This window comes from Oncorhynchus kisutch, linkage group LG3, assembly GCF_002021735.2.
Source record: "Oncorhynchus kisutch isolate 150728-3 linkage group LG3, Okis_V2, whole genome shotgun sequence".
In the NCBI taxonomy this organism is placed as follows: Eukaryota; Metazoa; Chordata; class Actinopteri; order Salmoniformes; family Salmonidae; genus Oncorhynchus; species Oncorhynchus kisutch.
The window spans coordinates 33,374,225-33,400,893 of NC_034176.2; the positions used below are offsets into that span (position 1 = coordinate 33,374,225).

Below are 26,669 nucleotides of genomic sequence, written 5' to 3' on the forward strand. Positions count from 1 at the left end.
CAACACCATCATTAAGTTTTCTGACAACCCAACAGTTGTAGGCCTGATCACCGACAATGATAGCCTATAGGGAGGAGGTCAGGTGACAGGAAAACAACCTCTCCCTCAATGTGAGCAAGCGAAAGGAGCAAATCGTGGACTACAGGAAAAGGCAGTCCGAACAGGCCCCCATTGACATCGAAGGGGCTGTAGTGGAGCGGGTTGAGAGTTTCAAGTTCCTTGGTGTCCACATCACCAACGAACTATCATGGTCCAAACACACCAAGACAGCCGTGAAGTGGGCACGACAACACCTTTTCCCCCCTAGGAGACTGAAAAGATTTGGCATGGGTCCCCAGATCCTCAAAAAGTTCTACAGCTGTATCCTGACCGGTTGCATCACTGCCTGGTATGGCAACTGCTCTGCATCTGACTGTAAGGCGCTACAGAGGGTAGTACGTACAGCCCAGTACCTCACTGGAGCCAAGCTTCCTACCATCCAGGACCTATATACCAGGTGGTGTCAGAGGAAGGCCCAAAAAATGGTCAGAGACTCCAGTCACCTATAGACTGTCCTCTCTGCAACCGCACGGCAAGCGGTACCGGAGTGCCAAGTCTAGGACCAAAAGGATCCTTAACAGCTTCTGCTCAACACTTAATCAAATGGCCACCCGGACTATTTACATTCACCCCCCCCCCCCCTTTGTTTTTACCGAGCTGATACTCGCTGTTTATTATCTATGCATAGTCACTTTACCCCTACCTACATGTACAAAATAACTCAACTAACCTGTAACCCCGCACATTGACTCAGTACCAGTACGTACCCTCTGTAAATAGCCTCATTATTGTTATTTTTATTGTGTTACTTTTTATTTTACTATTTTTACTTTAGTTTATTTAGTAAATATTTTATTATCTCTTTCTTGAATGGCATTGTTGGTTAAGAGCTTGTAAGTAAGGTCTACACCTGTTGTATTCAGAGCATGTGACAAATAACATTTAATTGTATTTTTTTCCCATGGGGACTAGTACGAAAAAGTATGAAAATGAATGCACTCACTACTGTAAGTCGCTCTGGATAAGAGTGTCTGCTAAATTAGTCAAATGTAAAAGTAATTCAGATCATCATGGGGGATCAACCAATTAATTATACTTGTGAGTAAACATTCCATAACTGCAGGTGACAGTATATCGCCAGCCTTGGCTTTATACCTGTTCAAACAACACGCTCCAGGGGGCAGTATCCACCCTTTCAGTTTGTTTACCAACTCATAGAAGTAGTGATGGGCATTCCGGCTCTTTTCAGTGAGCCGGCAACAAAAAGAGCTGGCTCTTTTAGCTCCCAAACGGCTCTTTAAAAAAAATATTGTTGTATTTTTCAAGTCAAACAGTTTGCGATAGTTTGACTATGATTGGTGTTAAAACAATTCTAATTAACTTATTAAAGGAAGTCATACTCTACCTTAACCACAATGTATAATGTATTTAAAAATGCATTGGTTTGATATGAAAAGGAATGCTATTAAACATTTGCATTTAATATATAACTTTTTAATGTGCATATAAATCTAAACATTCAAAACGAATAGAATCTGAACAGCATAATGGAATATTGCACCATATCAAAGCAAAATAAATAACTATTTGCAAAACTGCAGTGTCCCACAAATTGGAAAAAAATTATAATAATAAGGATGCTATTACACATGTGCATTTCAAGTATAACTTTTTTTATGTCAAATTGCAGCATCCCACAAATTGAAATACATTTTAAAAATAAGGATGCTATTACACATGTGCATTTAAAGTATGTTTAACCTTTATTTAACCAGGCAAGTCAGTTAAGAACACATTCTTATTTTCAATGACGGCCTGGGAACAGTGGGTTAACTGCCTGTTCAGGGGCAGAACGACAGATTTGTACCTTGTCAGCTCGGGGGTTTGAACTCACAACCTTCCGGTTACTAGACCAACACTCTAACCACTAGGCTACCCTGCCACCCCATAACTTTTTAATGTATATAAACAAAGTGCATATAAATGTAACAATTCAAAACGAATACAATCTGAACAACACAATAATAGAATTTTGCACCATATCAAAGAAAAATAAATAACAATGTGCAAAACTCCAACATCGCACTTAAAAAATTAAACGGGTCCCTCTTTTCTCTCTCTTCTTTATTGCCATGTTATAACCAGCAGCACACAGCAATGCTGACCATATTTTTATTTTATGAGATTTGCATTCAGAAATGCATGCTGCCTCACTTTCGAGGGGCTGATGCAGTTTCTTCTCTCAGTAATTATTTGTCCCGTTTTCGAGAAGCCCTCTCAGAGGGAACGGATGTGGCCACTATGCAGAGTCTCCCTGTCATGACTTAAGTAAACCGTTGGTTGACAGAGGCCTTGTTCTTCCACCAGCTCAGAGGATCTGCAGATCTTTCAGAATGAATGTGTGTGCGCTTGAGCATTTAGGCCTATATTATTTTATTTATTTTTTGGTTCTTTGAATTAGTTAATTTTATCAATTTAAATATTTTGATTCTTCATATCTTAATTTTTGTAGATTTTTATAAGTAGATTCGGCTCGTCTGATATGCGAGCTGGCTCCCAACGTTCACCTACAAGAGCCGGCTCCTTTAAGAGTCGACTCGTTCGCGAACGACCCATCACTACATAGAATTTGTAGAAGAAGAAAATTGACTACTTCAAAGTAGAGATGGCCTCAATAGAGCTGCCCGCGCGCTCACAGACACCATCACGGTAGAGATACAATACTGCAATCTCTATACAACTCTATTGGTTTAGGAAACCACAGAGCTTCCTGGGCCCTTATAAGACCAATTATCCATTCACGCAATAATTGATAGGTGCTACCTGCCGCTACCATATTATCATCAACCGACATCGGTTGTTTAATAAACATTTGTAGTCTCTTATAATTGATGTATTTTCACCATGAATTGGCATAATCAACCTAACCTAGGCTAGATTATTAAAATATTTGCTTATATTTCACTGCATTTTATTTTTCCTTGTTTCTTTGTAGACCTACATATATTTGTAAGCTGCTGCTTTTCTCCTATGGAATGGAACTACACATCCCGATGTGCGCCTGGTTGTGTGACCCCCCGCCAATCGAGAGCGTGTGATTTGGCGCTGAGCGAGTTAGACAAGGCCCAAAGCAGGGTGATTTTGTTACAGCTAGAGGAAGAGGGAGCAAGCGAAATTAAAATACAGAAGGGGCGAGATTTATACATAATTCCCACCAAGGTTCCGCAAAATACTAGGCCCCCTTAGGTTCTACAGCCAATAGACAAGACTTGGGGACCGAGCAGTGGCTGTAAATTGGCCCTATTAACGAATTGCGTTAGAAACGGGGAGGCCTGCACTCTGTCCGAATATTTTTTTATTTGATCTCTTTTTGTAAATTGCTCAAAGAAGCGCAGATATCTGGTGTATGTGTTTAGAATGGGACACGCTGAAGGTATTGGCATTTTTATTTTACTACATCTCGCGACTCAGCATTTCGTTCTACGTTCTCTCTCTTGTTGATAATCAGCTTGCTGTCATTATCGTAGCGGTACATTTAGTCGTGTAGATTTAGGGTATTGTTATATCCTCGTTTTTTTCAAACGAATGATTGATGTGTATATTCACGGTAGACAATTTTGTTTAAAGGTGCAATGGCAGCCATATTGGTAACAATGTATAGCTTCGTTTGCCATCGTGTTTCTAGTCGTCTGGATTGTATTGAAATGGCAACAAATCAATGTGTTAACATTGCGGACGTGTCAGAATACAAGCACATCATCTCGGCGTTTGATACGTGTTTTTATATTGACAAGGAACATTATATTTGATTTGCCAGTGTTCATGCAAGCTAGCCACGCTAGCTAACTTAACACATAGCATCAGAACGATGCACAGCACGGCTAATAATGATGCAGTTCAATCACTCAGTGAAACAATGTAACGATATTTCAGTCTGTCTGTGCTTCGTTTTCCTCAATAAAATGACCCCAGTGGTACGGTGTCTCAATTCGTGTATGCAAAGCTGGACTGCGTGATCTACATTAACTTTATATTCTCATCCAGCAGCTGTGATACACATTAATAAGTTGTTTTCCCGTATATCACCTTGAGAATGGCATTAAAGGCTGCTTAATCTGAATCAAATCAAGGTTTAGTCTACACCAAAAAGGACATCGATTCAAGGTTGTTTTGTGCATATAACAAAGTTATGACACTTTCAATTTTCTATTTCAATATGACACTGTTCAATTTCGGAATCCATATATTCATGCATTATCACTGTACTTCTTTCTATCTCAGCCAGGGCATGGTCATCTTGGTTCTTAGGCTACCCTGTCACACCTTTACACCCAGAGCAGTTTGACTTCTGGGTGAAATGCTTAGTGCTTGCCTATACTGTAATAGTACATTGCATTGATTGGTGATGTTTTAAGATCTAACAATAGGATTTCTTTAAAAGTGATTTGAAGGATTTTCCCTATTTTGGCAGAGGCAAAAACAAATGCATTTATTAGGTCCACGCAGTCTATTTGTATTGTTTGAACTGACCAGGGAAAAACTCTTGATACTGTAGGCTGTCACTGTAGTGTACCCATATAGGCTATCATGAAATGGTTTTTCCTGATCAGGTCACGGGGTCAGAATAACTACAACAGAGGTCTATTTTTGAATAACCACAACATTGCCCATTACCAAGCAATCCATTCCTTATGAGTTGTTCAGAGCTGATAATTGTCTGGTGTCTGAGTGATGAGTTGAACTCTTTGGCTACAGGCAGCCTATAATTTGGATCTTTTTCCACTAATTGGTCTTTTGACCAATCAGATCAGCTCCTTTGCCAATAATTGGGCAAAAGATCAGAATTGGGCTACTTGTGTAAACACAGCCATTGGCACACTTGAGGTTGGCTCTACACAACTGGCAGGGATCTATAACATTAGATAGACATTACACAGAGATACTGTGTCCCCAGAGATGTCCATGGCAGCCTAGCTCACTCAGTGTTTCCCAAAACTGTGGTCTCCCCGAGGGGTAGACAAGCTAGCTCAACAGGGGTTTTGAGACAAAAATCTGTAATGACAGATTTTGTAGGCCTGTATGTCTTTAAGACATTTTTTCTCATAGCTAGCGTGATGATCAACATTTTGGTCATCTGTACATGAACATTTATCAGTTGAGTATAAGCACACGTGAATGAGAGAAAAAAACATGGGCAACAGCGAAGCATTCAGCAGACCTTTTTTTAAATTCAGTGCACACTGTGCAGGGACCACTTAGATCTTATTATGGGAAAGACTAGAGATTTCTAGTATGTAAAACTGGAGATCAGTTTCATTATTTAATGTAGGAAGGGGATATAGCACAAGCTCTCCTCAGAACAGTCTGTCTTTCCTTACCAGTAGGATTAGATTAGAATAGACAGTATAGTTGTCATACTGTATGTCACTTTATTTCTCTGACTGTGATGATTGATTAAATGTTCTTACCTTATCAAAAAAAGAGAGATGCACAGTTGTAGATCTGATTATGTTGTCTTTCAGTCATCATCCTCTCCATGTCCCCTTAACATCATATCAACCCCTGTCCTATATCTTGGTCATCCTCCAGGTCCAGCCAGAGAAAAGGACAGTTAAGGATGCAGGAGCACAACAATGGATTTCTCCTTCTCTTTCATGCAAGGGATCATGGGAAATACAATTCAGCAACCCCCTCAGCTCATTGACTCAGCCAACATCCGACAGGAGGGCGCCTACGACACCGGCAGCGATGCGGGCGAGGACGGAGCCCCCTCCTACGACGCTGCCCTGGAGGCAGAGTTCTCCTACCCGCCCTCTGCCTCCGAAGACATGCCACCGGTCTCCAATGGTTACCCCGCTGGGCTGGGCCTGTACGAGCCCCAGGCCAAGTTCTCCATGTACCCCCAGTTCCCCAACGGCTCGGCCAATGGCTACGGGGCCATCCGGGGCTATGGCGAACACTGCCTCATGCCTGGGGAGGGAACGGTCCTGAGGGCCCCTGTCCTCCAGGAGAGATCCCCCTCCCCTATATCTCCTCCACCTTCACACCACCCCCACCTCCATCACCCTCACCACCACCATTCTCATCACTACCACCCTCAACTTCACCCACACAGCCCTCCACCCCTGCCCTCCCAACACCACCTCAACCCGCCACCTCACCGCATGTCCCATGTGCTCCCTCCTCCCCCGTTACTCCTGCCCTCCACCAGCCCTCCCCTGTCCCTGCTGGACAGCACCCCCCCCTCTCACCCTTCTCACACCCCCTCTGCTCCCTCCATCGGGGTCCTGAAGAAAACCAGCTCTCCAGAGATCAAGCTAAAGATCATAAAGACGTACCAGAACGGGAGGGAGCTGTTTGAGTCTGCGTTGTGTGGAGATCTGCTGCAGGAGTCCCAGGCCAGCGAGGCCTCCCAGAGCCACCGCAGACACGAGAGGAAGAAGGAGAAGAGGAAAAAGACCGTCAGGGAGCAAGAAGAAGGGCAGGACCAGGAGCAGCTACAAGAGGGCACTGTAGGGCAGGCCAGGGACATCCAGACGCAGCTACAGCTCCAGACTCACACCCCGGCCCAGACCCAACCACAGGAGCTGCCTGTGGGGCAGACAGAGAAGCCACAGAAGACCCCCATCAAAGCAGAGCCCGAGACACCTAAGGTATGTGTTGATTTGCTGCTAGTCTCTCGGTTAAGGTCATCCAGTTAAATTGAGTCACTGTTCAGTACTAAACGAGTAACTGTTTCAACAGTTTCAGACTTCAGACATCTGATCAAACACATCTATATCATTGTGTTTACTTGATAGCTACCTACACAAATAGCTAGCTAGAACAAAGTGTTAATAAGATAAAAATTCATGAAAAATATGTATTATTGCTTACACCCATCTGATTCTTTTAGATCTACAGAAAGTGTCTTGGGGGTTGGGCATGACTCCTGTCACTAACTGAGTGTGTTTTTTCTCCCCCTGTACTGTAGGTCCAGAAGCAGTACCCTACAGTGATAACCGGTACAGGCTGCTGTAAGGACCACGAGGTGGGGGACCTGGTGTGGGCCAAGGTGGGCACCTACCCCTGGTGGCCCTGCATGGTCTCCTGTGACCCCCAGATGAACGTCCACACACGCATCAACACCCGGGGTAAAAAATAATTAGACTCATGTCTTCTTCCAGGTGTCCAGAACCTGTAAAGATAACTGTTTAAAAGCCTCTAACCGCCGTCTGTCTGTGTTCTTCCTGGACCTCCAGGTCACAGGGAGTACCATGTGCAGTTCTTTGGCAGCGTGGCGGAGCGGGCCTGGGTCCATGAGAAGAGGGTGGTCATGTACCAGGGAGAGCACCAGTTTGATGAGCTGCAGGCTGAGACACTACGCAAGACTACCAACACCGCAGAGAGACACAAGGTAGAGACACAGCACTGCATGGCCTGACAGTATACCCCCCTCACACTCTTTGCACCGGTTTAATGGGCGAAGGTCTAGCCTGTTTCGAAGCTCACACCATGACTTTTCTCCAAACATTTTTTATTTATTTATTTTATTTATTTTACCTTTATTTAACCAGGTAGGCAAGTTGAGAACAAGTTCTCATTTACAATTGCGACCTGGCCAAGATAAAGCAAAGCAGTTCGACAGATAAAACGACACAGAGTTACACATGGAGTAAAAACAAACATACAGTCAATAATGCAGTATAAACAAGTCTATATACAATGTGAGCAAATGAGGTGAGAAGGGAGGTAAAGGCAAAAAAGGCCATGATGGCAAAGTAAATACAATATAGCAAGTAAAATACTGGAATGGTAGTTTTGCAATGGAAGAATGTGCAAAGTAGAAATAAAAATAATGGGGTGCAAAGGAGCAAAATAAATAAATAAATAAAAATTAAATACAGTTGGGAAAGAGGTAGTTGTTTGGGCTAAATTATAGGTGGGCTATGTACAGGTGCAGTAATCTGTGAGCTGCTCTGACAGTTGGTGCTTAAAGCTAGTGAGGGAGATAAGTGTTCCCAGTTTCAGAGATTTTTGTAGTTCGTTCCAGTCATTGGCAGCAGAGAACTGGAAGGAGAGGCGGCCAAAGAAAGAATTGGTTTTGGGGGTGACTAGAGAGATATACCTGCTGGAGCGTGTGCTACAGGTGGGAGATGCTATGGTGACCAGCGAGCTGAGATAAGGGGGGACTTTACCTAGCAGGGTCTTGTAGATGACATGGAGCCAGTGGGTTTGGCGACGAGTATGAAGCGAGGGCCAGCCAACGAGAGCGTACAGGTCGCAATGGTGGGTAGTATATGGGGCTTTGGTGATAAATCGGATTGCACTGTGATAGACTGCATCCAATTTGTTGAGTAGGGTATTGGAGGCTATTTTGTAAATGACATCGCCAAAGTCGAGGATTGGTAGGATGGTCAGTTTTACAAGGGTATGTTTGGCAGCATGAGTGAAGGATGCTTTGTTGCGAAATAGGAAGCCAATTCTAGATTTAACTTTGGATTGGAGATGTTTGATATGGGTCTGGAAGGAGAGTTTACAGTCTAACCAGACACCTAAGTATTTGTAGTTGTCCACGTATTCTAAGTCAGAGCCGTCCAGAGTAGTGATGTTGGACATGAGATTTGTGTAGTTGTGTACATATGTACGGTATATGGGATTGTAGGTCATGTAATGGGTATGTATGGGATTAAGCTGGTGTAGTGATTATGTTTTGCTGTTTTCGGCTATATCGAAGAAAGGGCCTACTAAACTTAGTTGAGTGCGCTGACTTGATAAGAGTGTCTTCAAAATGTTAATAAAATGTGTGTGTTTGTGTCAGCTGATGAAGCCCTTCCCCCAGAGAGAGCGTGCTCAGTGGGAGGTGGGCGTCGGCCATGCCGAGGATGCCTTCCTGATGACTCAGCAGGAACGTATCGACAACTACACCTTCATCTACGTCGACCCCGACCCCAATGCTCCTCCCCCCATCAAGAAGACCCCCACCAGGGCGGCCGGTCGCACCCAACGTCCTTCTATCGCAACAAGTAAGAAAGAAGAAGTAGCAGTGACATCACCGGACCGGGCGGAGCCGTCCAGAAGACAGCCTCGTAGGCAGTGTAGTGTTCCTAATGCAGACGACCCAGCCGACCCCCAGACCTCAGAGAAAGACCAGAGCCGGGACCCTGGACAGCCCAGCCCCCCAGCTCGGGAGGCCCTGTCTAAGGCCGGGGGAACCCAGGAGTCCCCTGCCCCTGTACGGGCCTGGAAGACAGCCGCTGCCAGGAAGTTGCTGCCTCTTTCCATTACCATGAAGAAACTAAATGTGGAGATCACCAAGTGTGACCAAGTGTGGCCTCTTCTGCAGAGGAAAGCCCTGCCCTCACCACGGCGAGAGAGGGAGAGAGAGGCGGAGAGGGAGGAGGGAGAAGGCCGACAGGCTGACCTGGGATACTGCTCACCAGAGGTGGGTGCTCTCTACTGGTCTAGACGCCCTAGTTGACAATGGTGGTGAATGTTGTTGTTGCTCTAAACTGAATTGAAACATTGTTTCTAAGTGGATTTTTTGTCTCCAGCAGGGCTGTGGAGTTAAACCAGAACCCAGTCCAGACGAGGAGGAGAAGAGAGATGAGGGAGAGGAGAAAGAGGACAGGGAGGAGAGAAGTGACCAGGAAGCAGCACAGCACACCTCCTGTCCTGGGTCTCAGCACAGCACCCCGCCAGGTATGTACGTGTGTATGCACGTTTTCTGGGTCTTCTGGTGATAACTGGTGTAACTGATATTCTGTTGGTGGGAATGTGTTCCCCACAGAGCAGAGTTGTTTAACCAGGTATCTCCTTCCGGTAGGTTCTCAAGAGCGTAAGCAGCAGCGCAGGTCAGTGAGGAGCAGATCAGAGTCAGAGAAAGGCTGTGAGCCCGTCCCCAAAAAGAAGACCAAAAAGGAGCAGGTACCAACCTGCTAATACCACTTACTGTTCCCCTCTGTAATGTTAACCAAACTGGTGGTTCTGTCACTCACTTCTCTAGAGGAGGATCACAATTTAACGGAGCGATCTGAAACATCCATCTCTCGCTTCCTCTCTCTCCCTGCAGGGTGAGATGGCTCCTGAGACCACTCTGAGAACAGGCTCACAGAAAGGTAGCGACTCCAACTCTGTCCTATGACTCTCTCTTTCCCATCCTGCTCTAAGCATGCTAGCTTTGTTTAACGTGTTGGGTCATAAAAAGGGAAGCAGTGTGGAGGTGTGTGTTAACCTGTGGTGTGGTGTGTAGGAGCCAGTGAGATCTCAGATGCCTGTAAGCCTCTGAAGAAACGCAGCAGAGCCTCCACAGACGTAGAGATGGCCTCCTCTCAGTACAGAGACACATCCGACTCTGACTCTAGAGGCCTGAACGACCCGCAGGTAAACACAAACACACCTCAGACCCTGACTTTAGAAGGCTAAATGACCGCAAGGTGCATACACACACACAAAGCCCACCCACTCATGCTCTCTCTTGTGTAGAGTCTGTTTGGGAAGAGTTTGGACAGTCCAGCGGCTGCAGATGCGGACGAGTCAGACAGCCAGTCAGTGGACTCCAGTCTTTCCAGACAAGGAAGCAGCACAGCCAAGATAGACACTGTCTGCCAGGTACACCACTGCAGGCCGCCTCTCCTATCCCCTCATCCTTTCTCCTCTTCTGTCTTGTCACCTCATTTTCTCTCTTCCCCTCTCTCTGCTCTCTGTGATCATTTTAGAAGAAAGCCAAAGAAATATACACTGAACTAATATTGAAATGCAACATGCAACAATTTCAAAGATTTTACTGAGTTACAGTTCATATAAGGAAATCAGTCATTTGAAATAAATAAATTAGGCCCTAATGGAATCTATGGATTTCACATGACTAGGAATACAGATATGCATCTGTTGGTCACAGATACCTTTAAAAATAAAAAGGTGGGGAAGTGTATCAGAAAACCGGTCAGTATCTGGTGTGACCAGCTTCATGCAGCGCAACTCATCTACTTCTGATGGAGTTGATCAGGCTGTTGATTGTGGCCTGTGGAATGTTGTCCCACTCCTCTTCAATGGCTGTGCGAAGTTGCTGGATATTGGCGGGAACTGGAACACGCTGTCAACCCAGAGGATCCCAAACATGCTCATTGGGTGATGTCTGGTGAGTATGCAGGCCAGAAGAAGAACTGGGACATTTTCAGCTTCCTGGAATTGTGCACAGATCCTTGCGACATGGGGCCGTGCATTATTGGGGCGGCAGGGTAGCCTAGTGGTTAGAGCGTTGGAATAGTAACCGGAAGGTTGCAAGTTCAAACCCCAGAGCTGACAAGGTACAAATCTGTCGTTCTGCCCCTGAACAGGCAGTTAACCCACTGTTCCTAGGCCGTCATTGAAAATAAGAATGTGTTCTTAACTGACTTGCCTAGTTAAATAAAGGTAAAAATACTGAAACATGGTGATGACGGCGGATGAAAGGCACGACAATGGGCCTCGTGATCTCATTAAGGTATCTCTGCATTCAAATTTGCCACCGATAAAATGCAGTTGTGTGTGTCTGTAGCTTGTGCCTGCCCATACCATAACTCTGTTCACAACGTTGACATCAGCAAACCACTTTCCCACACAACGCCATACACGCTGTCTGCCATCTGCCCGATACAGTTCAAACCTGGATTCATCTGTGAAGAGCACATTTCTCCAGCGTGCCAGTGGCCATCGAAGGTGAGAATTTGCCCACTGAAACCGGTTACGACGAACTGCAGTTCAAGACCCTGTTGAGGATGACAAGCATGCAGATGAGCTTCCCTGAGATGGTTTCTGACAGTTTGTGCAGAAATCCTTCAGTTGTGCAAACCCACAGTTTCATCAGCTGTCTGGGTGGCTGGTCTCAGACGATATCGCAGGTGAAGAAGCCGGATGTGGAGGTCCTGGACGGGCATGGTTACATGTAGTCTGCGGTTTTGAGGCCAGTTGGACGTACCGCCAAATTCTCTGAAACAAAGTTGGAGACGGCTTATGGTAGAGAAATTAACATGATGAATTCTCCAACACTTTACATATTGCATTCATATTTTTGTTCTGTATGGAGAGGGTTGCGTGTTTCTATATCTTCCTCTATGTGTAGATCTGTGAGGTGTATGGAGAGGGTCTGGTGTCGTGTGAGGGAGACTGCTGTCGGCTGTTCCATCTGGAGTGCCTGGGTCTCGCCTCCGTACCTGAGGGCAAGTTTACCTGTCTGGAATGTAGAAACGGTGAGACATGGCAGAATGTCGCAACACATACACGATGCATTTACATCCTAATCATTACTAGACCTACACTACCATTAGACAAGTTCTCTTTGATTGCTCCTTTCATCTTTACAGTATCATGTTGGCTGAAATGGTTGAAAGGATTATTTAAGTTATTCCAGGGCACGTCCTTCAACTTTGTGAATTCTGATGAAGCTATGGGTGTGAACAGAGAAGACGGCTTAAGCCCTGATTATGTAAATTACCCTACAGACAAATCTTTCTGTGTGATTTCAACCCGGCAGACATGAGAGATTTCTCTGATGGAGGAATGAAGAGTAGACTGGCATTTGCCTTTTTCTCACCCCTCTGTACACACACTCTCTCTCTCTCTGTCTGCCCCCTCTGGCTTTCTCGCTCTGCCCCCTCCCGCTTTCTCGCTCTGCCCCCTCCCGCTTTCTCGCTCTGCCCCCTCCCGCTTTCTCGCTCTGCCCCCTCCCGCTTTCTCGCTCTGCCCCCTCCCGCTTTCTCGCTCTGCCCCCTCCCGCTTTCTCGCTCTCCCTCCCGCTTTCTCGCTCTGCCCCCTCCCGCTTTCTCGCTCTGCCCCCTCCCGCTTTCTCGCTCGCTCTGCCCTCTCTCTCTCGCTCTGCCCTCTCTCTCTCTCGCTCTGCCCTCTCTCTCTCGCTCTGCCCTCTCTCTCTTGCGCTCTCTAGGCTCTCACTTGTGTTTCAGCTGTAAGGCAGGGGGAGGGGAGGTGTTGCGCTGCTCAGTGGTTGGCTGCGGGAGGTATTACCATGACGACTGCGTGCGTAAACTCCCTGGCACCGTGGGGAGTGGTACGGGAGGGGGGTTCCGCTGCCCCCAGCATACCTGCGCCACCTGCTGTCTGGAGAGAGACCTGCACCAAGCCACCCAAGGTAGGGAGTCAGAACACCGGTCCAGATGAATGAGAGGAGATGAGGAGAGGAACGGAATGGAACGGAAGCCACTTCAGGCTTTTGACATGGTCCCTCACATACTGCAGGTGTTAGTCTCTCTTTGTCTAACACTCATCTCTCCTTCCTCTCCCCACCCAGGGCGTATGATGCGTTGTCTGCGCTGCCCTGTTGCGTACCATACAGGGGACAGCTGCGTGGCAGCGGGTAGCATGGTCCTCACCCACCACATCATGATCTGCAGCAGCCATGGCATTGCCAAGAAGAACGGCCTCCTCTCCTCACCCGTCAATGTGAACTGGTGTTTCCTCTGTGCCCGAGGTAAGCTCTATCTCCCACCTTAGACCTCCTGTAGGGACCCACCCTGACTCACTCACCTTCTGTGTCCCAAATAGCACCCTATTCCCTATATAGTGCACTACTTTTGACCAGGGCGCCTGAGCCACTGTCTCCCGAAGGGGAGCTTCCAGCTTCAGCCCCGTGGCTTCAAAATGTTTGACTGGAGGACAGAAGGAGAAGCAGTAGAGAGGGATGTGGCTTTGTCCTGCCCCTGAGACTTCTGGACACAGTGTTTGAGTGAATAGAGCCCTAGCTCCAACTCCTTCTGCTCAGGTGTAAGGGTTAGCCAGACCCCCCCCCCCCCCTCTCGCTCTCTGAATCTGAACCCCTCTAATCCAGTCTTCTCTTATCATTCAAACTTTGTTTACCCCCCTAGTGGTAATTGATTTGTGTGGAGGCTTAGCTGAGGAGACTACTGGTGCTGGCTGATCTTTCTCAACTCAGTGCTCCTCAGTAGTCCTCAAAACCACAGTCTCCTATCCCAGGGAAAGGTGGCTGTTAGCCCTGGGCTAAGTGTAGCGTGAACGTGGCTATGCAAAGAACTGGATGTCTAACTTTGTCTAGTTGAGATGGAGATTCATTCAACCTGCATGATAGTTACGATGCATTCTCCTGTTTGTAAATGTATTTGTGACATTTGACCATTACTGTTGTCTCTGTTGTACCTGATGTGGCAGTGCCTTTAGAAAGTATTCATACCCCTTGACTTATTCCACGTTGTGTTACAGCCTGAATTTAAAATGGATTAACAATTTAAAAAAATCTCAACCCATCGACACACAATACCCCATAATGACAAAGTAAAAACATGTTTTCAGACATATTTGCAAATGTACTGAAAATTAAATACAGAAATATCTCATTTACATAAGTATTCACACCCCTTCAAGCTTTGTCAAGTTGGTTGTTGATCATTGCTAGACAGCCATTTTCAAGTCTTGCCATAGATTTTCAAGTAGATTTAAGTCAAAACTAACTAGGCCACTCAGGAACATTCAATGTCGTCTTGGTAAGCAACTCCGGAGTATATTTGGCCTTGTGTTTTAGATATTATTGTCCTGCTGAAAGGTGAATTTGTTTCCCAGTGTCTGTTGGAAAGTAGACTAAACTAGGTTTTCCTCTCGGATGTTGCCTGTGCTTAGCTTTATTCCATGTATTTTTATCCTAAAAAACTCTGTAGTCTTTGCCAATGACAAGCAGACCCATATCATGATGCAGCCACCATCAAGCTTGAAAATATTGAGTGGTACTCCGTGATGTGTTGTGTTGGATTTCCCCCAAACATAACGCTTTGTATTCAGGAGAAGTGCAAACAGGATGCAGGTTTTGGAATATTTGTTTTCTTTACAGGCTTCCTTATTTTCCCTCTGTCATTTAAGTTAGTATTGTGGAGTAACTACTAATTTGTTGATCCATCCTCAGTTTTCTCCTTTCACAGACATCAAACTCTGTAACTGTTTTAAAGTCACCATTGGCCTCATGGTGAAATCCCTGAGCGGTTTCCTTCCTCTCCGACAACTGAGTTAGGAAGGACAGCTGTGTCTTTGTAGTGCCTGGGTATATTTTGAAACACCATGCAAAGTGTAATTAATAACTTCATCATGCTGAAAGGGATATTCAATGTCAGATTTATTTTATCTACCAATAGGTGCCCTTCTTTGAGAAGCACTGGAAAACGTCCCTGTTCTTTGTGGTTGAATCTGTGTTTGAAATGAATTGCTTGACTGAGGATCCTTACAGATAATTGTATGTGTCGGGTACAGAGATCAAGTAGTCATTAAAAAAGTTGTGTTAAACACTATTATTGCACACAGAGTGAGTTAATGCAACTTATTCTGTGACTTGTTGAGAAAATGTTTACTCCTGAACTTATTTAGGCTAGCAATAACAAAGGGGTTGAATACTTAATGACTTAAGACATTTTTGTAAACATTTCTGAAAACATTATTCTACTTTGATATTATGGGGTATTGTGTCTAAGCCAGTGACACACAATTTCAACTTCATCCATTTTAATTTCAGGCTGTAATACAACAAATGTGGAAAAGGTTGAGGGTTTCTGAAGACACTTTAGATCTGTGCTTTTACAGAGCACTCCTCTTACAAGAAATACACCTGTATTGGATGATTAGACTTTTCTAACTGATTTGATTGCAGAGTACATCGTATGTGTAGAAATATTTTGGTCTCCATGGTTACTAAAAGCAGTTGATTCTTATAACCGGAGTGTTCTGTTGGACGACTCTTTAGTTTACTTTTACTCCTCTGTTTCTCTCTCGTTTATGTGTTCTAACAGTGTATGTGTTCTTTTTCTCCTGTGGAATCATGGGTACTGTAGTCTGATTACGGCTCACCCAGTCTCTTCCTGTGTGTCTTGTGTAGGACTGTTAGTGCAGGACCTTACTGACACCATATTAAGTTCATATGCCTATAAGTCCCACTACCTTCTGACTGAGTCAAATCGTGCTGAGTTGAAATTACCTATGATTCCCTCTTCTTCGTCAGCTACCAAAAAGAATATTGGGAAAGGTAACCGAACTGTTTTACTCTCTCTCCCTTTTCCCACTGGTGCGTGTGTATGTGTTTGAATGTGTCTATACTCCCCACAGTTGATTTGATGTTCCTCCTTATTGCTTTGTTCTGCCTCTAGCGTGTCAACATACAATCTGCTGCCATTAACGCTACAGCAGGGCTTAAAATAAACTTTCAGGGACCCTAACATGCACTGGTTCAGCCGAGAACCACACTGACAAAGTGTTAACGGCATTAAAAGTGAGCAAAGCTCATCTCTGAAGCTGTGGAATGTGACTCTCCAATACAAACACAAAAGGGGATTTGTATAAGCGGACCTCAGCACACTAACATAACACAACATTTGGTTTCGTCATCAGAATTGTGAAAGAGGGATGAAAAGAGCGATGACCTGTCTTACAGGGTTATTTTACGCCCTGTCTGTATGAGGGGGGGGGGGGGGTCTTGTTGCTGCTGGAGGAACACAGCTTCTCTGCTTCAGCACTTTGAGCTTGTCCGTAATCTGTAAAACAAAGTTACTTTTTCTAACTGCTCACTTCTGTTTTTGAATGAAAATAATTGTCCCTCGCTTCTCTGCTGCTCTCACTGTACCGCGATCAGCCTTTACCGCGATCAGCCTTTACCGCGATCAGCCTTTACCGCGATCGGATGTTTGTGGCGGTCCTGACTTGCTGTGTTAAGGTTCTGGTTGACATGCAATGGGAATTATTACTCATCAATGATGTTATTCATTTGACATTTAAAACACTTCCACAAACACATGTTTAAGTGAGATTCCATGAAGACTGTCTGGGGTATGTATAGTGTTGCAGAGAAGTGGAACCACCCCCTTTACAAGAAGGAGTGCATGTCAGCTTTGTGCCGTTCCTCTTATATTTTGGTCATTCTTTTTCTTCTTTTTCTTCTTTTTTAACTTAATATTTATTTGCTGATTTGTATTATCATCGGTGCTATTGCATGTGTGGTGATTGTACAAGGGGCCTGGTACTCTAAACCTGCCTGTCAGACATTCCATTACACCATTGTTGACTGACTGCTAAGGAAAAAGCAGAGGACAGCAGTAATATGAAGACCACTCTCTTATCAAAATGGTTTCCACAACAGCATAGTTTTCAATAGATAAAGCAAACGTTATTATGCTGTGGGAGTTACAAGTTATTCCACCTTTGTGAATCCTTTGGAAAAGGGCAACTTCAGGCCCATTTGATGGTCCAGGTCAAAATAAATATCTATCCTTAGACATATACCATACATATGAAAGGAGCTTATGAGTGTAAGCAATGTCACAATGGCTCTTCCAACTCTCTGGAAGACAATATTACTTACTTGGCCCAAATCATTTCTGTTGTATTGACAAGATGGTCGAGTGACCGCTCTAACAATGGAAAGACATGTCCTCAAAGATGGAAGGCAGTCAGGAGGAGGTGAGATCAGGTGGGACCATTCTAGCTGATGAGGGCAGATACGCGAGTGAAGAACAGAACACTCCAATAGTCTTTTTTTTTTTTTTTTGCCGAAATGCCACGTGTCCACATATCAGTGCATTCCTAGCAACCTAACCATTACGAAACTTGATCAAATAATCCTCATGTAGAAAATGAGCAATTATATATTTTGTTGATCAAATTTGACACTCATTGGCCTCCATACAGTAAACCCTCTTGCTTCGCTTCTTCCTCTCTGCTTGGGCATAGCATTACTCACAGTGTATAGTGAAGGGGTTGAATGACTGGCATGCCTAAGGATAAGGTTTAGAGTGTGGTGGCCCCTATTGTCCAGGTGTCGAAGTATGTTCTCTAACCCTGTGCTGCTCTTTTCTCTATATACACACACACCCACCCCCGTGCAGGAGAGAAGCTGCTGTGCTGTGCGTTGTGCCCGGCGTCGTTCCACCCAGAGTGTTTGGAGATGGCGATGCCAGAGGGGGCGTGGTCCTGCAGGGAGTGTAGATCAGGAAGGAAACCCCACTACAAACAGATCGTCTGGGTCAAACTGGGAAACTACCGGTGAGTTGATGCACACACAAAAGCTCTTGGAGAGGTGCTGGCTAATGGTATAGTAAACATATGTAAAATGATAATGATAGTTGCACACTCTAAATATTCTCCCATTAATTGAATGGATAAACACCAATGGTGTTTACCCTTTATATTACTGAGAGTATATTTAATGTGAAGCTACAGACGAGGAACAACACAACTCGGGAATATGTGGAAACAACATTACTGTTGTCGGATGCAGAAACGGGATGAGAGTGGCATGTTACTGTACACTACGAAGGGTTCATGTATTTCAGAAACTTGTTTTACAATCAGAGGTTTGGCTTTAGCTGTATCTTATGGACTGTTCAGCGCTCCTTCTTTCCTCACGTCTCCTGTCTGTCCCCATCAGGTGGTGGCCAGCGGAGATCTGTAACCCTCGCCTGGTGCCCCCCAACATCCAGACGCTCCGCCACGACATCGGAGCCTTCCCAGTCTTCTTCTTTGGTTCCCATGACTACTACTGGATCAACCAGGGCCGTGTGTTTCCCTACGTAGAGAACGACAAGACCCCTGTCACGGGCCAAATCAACATCAACAAGACGTTCAAGAAAGGTGAGGCCACCTTGGGCTCTATTCTGGGCTCTGTTCTGGGCTCTGGGCTCTGTTCTGGGCTCTGGGCTCTATTCTGGGCTCTGGGCTCTGTTCTGGGCTCTATTCTGGGCTCTGGGCTCTGTTGGTTCTTGAGGGATATGCTAGTGCCTGATCCCTGAGTATGTGTGAGACAGGCAGAAGGTCATTTCATCCCTTCCGTGTGTGTGTGTGTGTGTGTGTGTCAGCTCTGGAGGAGGCTGCTCGTAGGTTCCAGGAACTCAAGGCACAGAGGGAGAGCAGGGAGGCCCTAGAGCAGGAACGCAACTCACGCAAACCACCGCCTTACAAGTTCATCAAGGTAATGCATCCAGTCATACTGTATACAGCCCTACCCTGCAAACATATACCTTCCCTACAAATCTTCTGGGGCTGTGAAGAGACACACGTGTGCACACACAGGAAGTTACACGCATATACACACACATGATAACATGCGCACTATACACACACGTATACATGTATTTTGTGTTGTAGAGTAATGACCTGAGGTCACACACTTAATCTGTTGTGAAGTGCATTATGTTTTTAAAATGGTATATAACTGCCTTAATTTAGCTGGAATCCAGGAAGAGTAGCTGCTACATTGGCAGCAGCTACTGGGAATCCATAATAAATACAAAGTCTTGCTTTGCCAAGCAAACTGAGAATTGTCTCTTTTAGCTGAATGAGACCTTTAGTTCTCATATGGGACCTTGTATGTTAGTCTGAGTCTTGGTGTGTCCTCGCTGACACATTGTTGTCATGTCTCTTTCAGTCCAACAAGCCGGTGGGGAAGGTGCAGGTGCACATAGCCGACCTGTCTGAAATCCCACGATGCAACTGTAAGCCCACGGACGAACACCCCTGCAGCCTGGACTCCCAGTGTCTCAACCGCATGCTGCAGTACGAGTGTCACCCGCAGGTTGGTGTGTGTGTATGTGTGTGTGCGTGCGTGCATGCGTGCGCAGAGGTTAAATCAGCCCTGTTCTCCTGTCCTAGGTGTGTCCGACAGGTGATAGCTGTGAGAACCAATGCTTCTCTAAACGTCTGTACTCCGAGACAGAGGTCATCAAAACAGAGGGTTGTGGCTGGGGCCTCAAGACCAACCAGGCCCTCAGGAAGGTAAGTGAGGGGCGCTGGGGTGGATGTAGTATGGGGCCCAGCTCTATTTCTTTCCTTAGCCCCTAATCTTTAGGTGTTAACTGATATTAGCAACACTGTGAAGGCTCCACCTAGCCTTTCATATTGTTTGTACCTATCCAGACCTTTCATATAGGAACAGGGTGAGGGCTGGAGACCAAAATGGAAGCGAGCCTGTGTTGTGTATAGATCAGAGATTATTGTTAATAACCGCCGCTCAAGAGGACTGTGAGCTCTCGTCCTTCGAGGCTGATGTGAGGAAGACATTCAAGCGTGCTAAACCTCGCAAGGCTGCCGGCCCAGGCGGCATCCCAAGCCGTGTCCTCAGAGCATGTGCAGACCAGCTGGCTGGAGTGTTTATGGACATATTCAATATCTCCGTATCACAGACAGTTGTCCCCACTTGCTTCAAGATATCCGCCATTGTTCCTGTACCTAAGAAAGCAAAGGTAACTGAACTAAATGACCATCGCCCCGTAGCACTCACTTCTGTCTTCATGAAGTGCTTTGAGAGGCTAGTTAAGGAACATATCACCTCCACCTTTCCTGACACCCAAGACACACTACAATTTGCATACACCAGATCCATTGATGACGCCATCGCACTGCACTATCCCATCTGGACAAGAGGAATCTCTATGTAATAATGCTGTTCATCAACTACAGCTCAGCCTTCGACGCCATAGGGCCCTGGGTCTGAACCCCGCCCTGTGCAACTGGGTCCTGGACTTCCTGATGGACTGACCCCAGGTGGTGAAGGTAGGCAACAACACCTCCCCCATGCTGATCCTTAACACGGTAGCCCTCCTGTACTGCCTGTTCACACATGACTGCGTGACTGCTCACGTTTTCAACTCAAATCATCAAGTTTTCAGACGACACGACCGTGGTAGGCCTGATTACCAACAATGACGACACAGCCTACAGGGATTAGGTGAGGCCCTGGCGGAGAGGTGCCAGGAAAGTAACCTCTACTGCAAAGTCAACAAAACCAAGTAGCTAATCGTGGACTTCAAGGAAACAAAAGCGAGATCATGCCACCATCCACATCGACGGGGCCGCAGTGGAGAGGGTGAAAATCTTCTAGTTCCTTGGCATGCACATCACTGACAACCTGAAACTGTCCATCCACACAGACAGTGTGGTGAAGGCGGCGCAGCGGCGCCTCTTGAAACTCAGGAGGATGAAGAAATTTGGCTTGGCCCGTAAATCCCTCACACACTTCTACAGATGCAGCATTGAGGAAGTTCTTGATGATCTTCTTTGCCTTCCTGTGACACCGGGTGCTATCGATGTCCTGGAGGGTAGGGAGTGTGCCCCTGGTGATGTGTTGGACTGACCACAGCGCCCTCTGGAGAGCCCTCCGGTTGCAGATGGTGCAATTGCCATACCAGGCGGTGATACAGCCTGCCAGGACGTCCTCAATGCTGCATCACCCCCTGGTATGGCAATTGCACCACCTGCAACCGGAGGGCTCTCCAGAGGGCGCTGTGGTCAGTCCAACACATCACCAGGAGCACACTCCCTGCCCTCCAGGACATCGATAGCACCCGGTGTCACAGGATGGCCAAAAATATCATCAAGGACATCCGCCACCCGAGCCATGGCCTGTTCACCCTGCCACCATCTAGAAGGCAGAGGTGGTACATGTGCATCATTTCTGGGACAAAAAGACTGAAAAACAGCTTCTATCTCCAGGCCATCAGACTGTTAAATAGACACCGCTGACCAGCCTCTGCCCAGTACCCTGCCCTGAACTTAGTCACTGTTAGTAGCCAGCTACCACCCGGTACTCTACCCTGCACCTCAGAGCATGCTGCCCTATGTACATAGTCATTCAACACTGGTCACTTTAATAATGTTCACATACTGTTTTACACACTTCATATGTGTACACTATACACATAGTCTCTCATCCAGTCTCTCATCCTGTATGACTACAACTGTACACACATTTTCTATTCATATACTGTCCATGTCTATACACACCATCATATATATTTATATTCCGGACTCTGACATTTCTCATTCTGATATTTCTTCATTCCTTTCTTTTTATTTTGGAGATTTGTGTGTAATGTTAGGTATAACTGCTTTGTTGGTGCTAGAAACATAAGCATTTCGCTGCACCGGCGATAACATCTGCATAATATGTGTTTTTTTATATATACCAGGGGTATGTTTTGTTGTAAGTAATATATCTTATGTCTGTGTCTCTTCCGCAGGGAGATTTTGTGACAGAGTACGTGGGAGAGGTGATAGATTCAGAAGAGTGCCAGCAGCGAATCAAACACGCTCATGAGAACCGTGTGACTGACTTCTACATGCTCACCCTCACCAAGGTAACGACGTACAGGCTGTGTCCCAACAGTCTGAAATGGCCTCCTTTACTTGACCTCTCCACCTCATGACCAGTAATACATACAGTGCATTCTGAATGTATTCAGCCCCCTTTGTTAAATTGCAGCCTTATTCTAAAATGGATTAAATTAAAACAATTCCTCATCAATCTACACACTACCCCATAGTGACAAAGTGAAAACTGTTTTTTAGAAATGTTTGCAAATGTATTCAAAAATAAAAACAGAAATAACTTATTTACATCAGTATTCAAACCCTTTGCTATGACTCTAAATTGAGCTCAGGTGCATCCTGTTCCATTGATCATCTTTGAGATGTTTCTACAACTTGATTGGAGTTCACCTGTGGTAAATTAAATTGATTGGACATTATTTGGAAAGGCACAAACATGTCTATAAGATCCCACAGTTGACAGTGCATGTCAGAGCAAAGCCATGCCATGAGGTCAAAGGAATTGCTCCAAGAACAGGATTGTGTTGAGGCACAGATCTGGGGTAGGGTACCAAAACATTTCTGCATTGAAGGTCCCTGAGAACACAGTGGCCACCATCATTCTTAAATAGAAGACGTTTGGAACCACCAAGATTCTTTCTAGAGCTAGCAGCCTGGCTAAACTGCGCAATCGGGGGAGAAGGACCTTGGTTGGTGAGGTGACCAAGAACCCGATGGTCACTCTGACAGAGCTCCAGAGTTTCTCTGTGGAGATGGGAGAATCTTCCAGAAAGTCAATCTTCTTCTCTGCAGCACTCCACCAAAAAGGCACCTAAAGGAATCTCTGACCATGAGAAACAAGATTCACTGGTCTGATGAAACCAAGATTGAACTCTTTGGCCTGAATGCCAAGCGTCACGTCTGGAGAAAACCAGGCACAGCTCATCACCTGGCCAATACCATCCCTACGGTGAAGCATGGTGATGTCAGCATCATGCTGTGGGAATGTTTTTCAGCAACAGGGACTGGGCGACTAGTCAGGATCGAGGGAAAGATGAGTGGAGCAAAGTACAGAGAGATCCTTGATGAAAACCTCCTCCAGTGTGCTCAGGACCTCAGACTGCGGGCAAAAGGTTCGCCTTCCAACAGTACAACAGCCCTAAGAGAGGATCTGCAGAGAAGAATGGGAGAAACTCCCCAAATACAAGTATGCCAAGCTTGTAGCATCATACCCAAGAAGACTCAAGACTGTAATCGCTGCCAAAGGTGCTTCAACAAAGTCCTGAGTAGAGGGTCTGAATACTAATGTAAATTATATATTTTTATTTTTATTTTGAATACATTTGCAAAAATGTATAACCTGTTTTTGCTTTGTCATTATGGGGTATCGTGTGTAGATTGATGAGGGGGAAAAACAATTTAATCAATTTTAGAATAAGGCTGTAAACTAACAATGTGGAGAAAGTCAAGGGGTCTGAATACTTTCCGAATGCACCATAGTATGTGTATGAATCACTCTCTTTTCAGTAGTGTTCATAGTGTGTGTGTGTTTTCCTCAGGACCGGGTGATAGATGCGGGGCCCAAAGGGAACTCCTCTCGCTTCATTAACCACAGTTGCAGCCCCAACTGTGAGACGCAGAAATGGACCGTCAATGGAGATGTACGGATAGGGCTCTTCACCTTGTGTGACATAGAGGCTGGTGAGGAGATCGACACGCACATGTTCTGTAATTTTGGCGATTGATCTCTCTGATCAATCTCATCTCTCCTGCAGAAACAGAGCTGACATTTAACTAAAATTGTATGTGTTCTGCAGGCACTGAGTTGACGTTTAACTATAACCTGGACTTGGTGGGGAATAGAAGGTCGTCGTGTCACTGTGGAGCTGAGAACTGCTCTGGCTTCCTGGGGGTGCGGCCTACGGTACGGGACACACCCACATTCTCTCTCTCCTTATTATGACAGAATCATGTAGGAATCAAGTAACATGTTTCTGGTGTCCCACCTTAGCAGAACCCTTCTGTCCATGGTTTGTCTTCAATGTTGTATAGAACTATAGAAGCTGGCCTAACAAGGCTTGTAACTCTTCTCTCTCTATTTTAACAAGGTAAATTGTCAGAATGTCTCTTCTCAGAAGGTCATATAAACCATATTGCTAATAATAAACTATGACAATGGATTAAGGGCTGTTGTTCCTACACCTACAGTATCCTATTTGACTTTTTAGGCTTAGATATCTGTAAAAAAAAAAATCTATTTTTCTCAATTCATCAAGTCTGCTAACTGAACTGTAACATTTGTAATTATTTTGTTTCACTTTATTATTTTTTTATAATACCTCAAGTCCTAAAAAAATATGCAGCTTAAGAGACTCCATGTGTAAGGCTGCCACTAATGATAGTGCAGGACGGGGGAGCCAGAGATGGAGAGTCTGGGGGCAGAGACGTGGGGGGGGGTTCTGGGTGGGAACGTCCGATGGGTGAGTTTCCCTGTGGGTCCTGCTTTTTGTTACACACCCATGGGCTTATCAACTGTAAAGCTAACAATTATACAATTAATTTAACATTCCTGTCTGAAAAACAATGGCAACACTAGCTATTCTCTCTCAGAATTTGAAAGGCCTAAATGGTCCTATCAAACGTTCCAGCTGTCTTGATATCAGTAATGCTCCGAGAAACACAGCTACACAACTATTTGTACAAACTGTGCCAAACAAAATATGTAATCATAATGATAGATAAGAATTTCAACCATCATATTTTTATTTGATTTATTTAAGCTCTTAATGTCCCTATTTAGTGTTTGTTGTTTACTACGACATGTAGCCTATTCGAAATGATGAGCGCTTCTTACATTCACCTTTTCCTGTTTATTCAAATACTTTTCATTCAAATCATATGGTTTGGTTTCCATAGGCTACTTCAAAACCAAATGGTAGGTCCAGGTAGTCACAAAAATAGATGGTGTTGGTTAAATGGTGATTTTAATGAATGGATCTCATTTGGAGCTGCAATGTTTTCGTGCTTTAAGTGAGGAGAGGTTTTTAGCGGAGCGGTTGGAAGGAATGTTGAGCGCCGGAAAGCACCACTCCATGAGTGATAAGCAGGATTGGGATGAGAGACTCACTTTTAGTTTATTTTCCTTTACATACTAAATGTATGAGTTTAACTCTGCAATATGATCATAATGATCACTGCTTTGTATTTATGTACCTTAAAAAGATGGCAGCCAACAGGTGAATACAAACAAAATATGAATTATATTAATTTCTATATTGTACCTTTTTAACCCCACGCCCCCATTATAACAAAACTAATAATAATAGTCACACCATAAAAAATTATCATCTGAGCCGATTGTTTTATGACATTGTTTTTCTGTCTGTCAGAGTGCAGTGGTGATGGAGAAGGAGGAGAAGGCGAGGAACGCTAAGCTGAAGCCCAAGAAGCGTAAGCTGCGACCAGAAGGGAGACGCACACATGAGTACTTCTGTTTCTGCTGCGGAGAGGGAGGGGAGCTGGTCAAATGTGACAAGAAGGACTGTCCTAAAGCTTATCACCTGCTGTGTCTCAACCTCACCAAACCCCCATATGGTACGCTGTGGGGGTGTGTGGGGGTGGGGGTGTGTGGGGTGTGTGTGTGTCTATACGTTAATAATCTTCTCTCTCTGTGTGTGTGTAGGTCGTTGGGAGTGCCCATGGCATGATTGCAGTGTGTGTGGTGTCCCAGCCTCATCCCTCTGTGACTTCTGCCCTCGCTCCTTCTGCCGGCAACATGAGGGGGGAGTTCTCACCCCCTCTACCCTGGAGGGTCGCCCCTGCTGCTCCAATCACAACCCCCTCAGCCCCCTGGGCTCCAACGCCAACCTCCCACATACTCACACACACCACCCTGGTACGGTCAGTATCAAAGAAGAGCCAGAGGACCCCGAGGAGGAGCCCAGCCAGCAGGACCGAGAGTAAAGCTGTCTCAAATCACACCCTTTTCCCTAAAATAGTGCACTAGAAATGGAGCACTATACCTATGGGGAATAGGGTGTGATTAGAGATGTGCCATAAAATGAAAGAGACCAGAACTGCAGCCAACAGTTACACCTGATATTCCCATGGGCTGGACAGAATGACTGACAGACCGAAGGACTGACAGGCGCAGACTTGGTGTGAGTAGTCAGTGGTTCTATGTCAGAGAGCGGAGCAGAGCTCCTCTATCTAAGGATATTGGGAGTGGAGGAGAGGGCAAGGGGAGATGGAGAGGTGTGCCACGCATCACCCCAAATAATCAGTGTTTGTTTCACCACTTCAGTGTGATTCTGTCATTTCTACAAGTATGGATTCTCAGTGTTATGTCATTGGTTACCGGCACTTTGAAGAACTCCGTGAGGGGGATGGAGAGGGGGTTTAAACCTTTTTCCAACATGCTGCTTTTCTCTTTGTTTACTTCCTGTGTACTGGGGTTGCTAGTGGCCTGTTGCCAGGGGCTGCTTCACATTCCCAGAAGGCTTTGCTGTGTGTTGGTGAGCCAGCAGAGTCAGGCCCAACACTCCTACCACCCTCATCACTCCAGACATGATCCATCAATCCCTATCTGGCTC

General features: G+C 45.5%; 1 protein-coding gene across 4 annotated transcripts; it reads left to right on the plus strand.

The window, feature by feature from the left end:
• The first annotated feature begins 3,146 nt into the window (after window positions 1-3,146).
• On the plus strand, window positions 3,147-26,493 carry LOC109881240 (histone-lysine N-methyltransferase NSD3). Of its 4 annotated transcripts, none has more exons than XM_020473396.2 (24): window positions 3,147-3,472; window positions 5,629-6,692; window positions 7,013-7,172; window positions 7,281-7,435; window positions 8,840-9,463; window positions 9,573-9,720; window positions 9,845-9,945; window positions 10,091-10,136; window positions 10,271-10,401; window positions 10,504-10,629; window positions 12,122-12,248; window positions 12,941-13,144; window positions 13,304-13,483; window positions 15,884-16,030; window positions 17,883-18,039; window positions 18,425-18,627; window positions 18,852-18,964; window positions 19,421-19,567; window positions 19,645-19,767; window positions 22,011-22,127; window positions 23,637-23,778; window positions 23,895-24,001; window positions 25,467-25,671; window positions 25,760-26,493. In XM_020473396.2, exons 2-24 carry the CDS (start codon window positions 5,673-5,675, stop codon window positions 26,038-26,040), a joined length of 4,764 nt encoding a protein of 1,587 aa, XP_020328985.1. In that variant the 5' UTR covers window positions 3,147-3,472; window positions 5,629-5,672; the 3' UTR covers window positions 26,041-26,493. The 4 variants fall into 4 exon arrangements, with proteins under 4 accessions (XP_020328985.1, XP_020329010.1, XP_020329002.1 ...); XM_020473421.2 differs by having other exon boundaries at window positions 16,007-16,030; XM_020473413.2 differs by having other exon boundaries at window positions 9,576-9,720.
• The last annotated feature ends 176 nt before the right edge of the window (window positions 26,494-26,669 follow it).

What these genes read in the sequence shown, in the direction of transcription:
- LOC109881240 (XM_020473396.2), top strand. Translation starts at nt 5,673, where the DNA reads ATGGATTTCTCCTTCTCTTTCATGCAAGGGATCATGGGAAATACAATT. An exon ending in CTGTCTGGAATGTAGAAACG is followed by an intron (nt 12,249 to 12,940) that starts GTGAGACATGGC and finishes TGCGCTCTCTAG; the next exon opens with GCTCTCACTTGTGTTTCAGC. An exon ending in AGTACGAGTGTCACCCGCAG is followed by an intron (nt 19,568 to 19,644) that starts GTTGGTGTGTGT and finishes CTCCTGTCCTAG; the next exon opens with GTGTGTCCGACAGGTGATAG.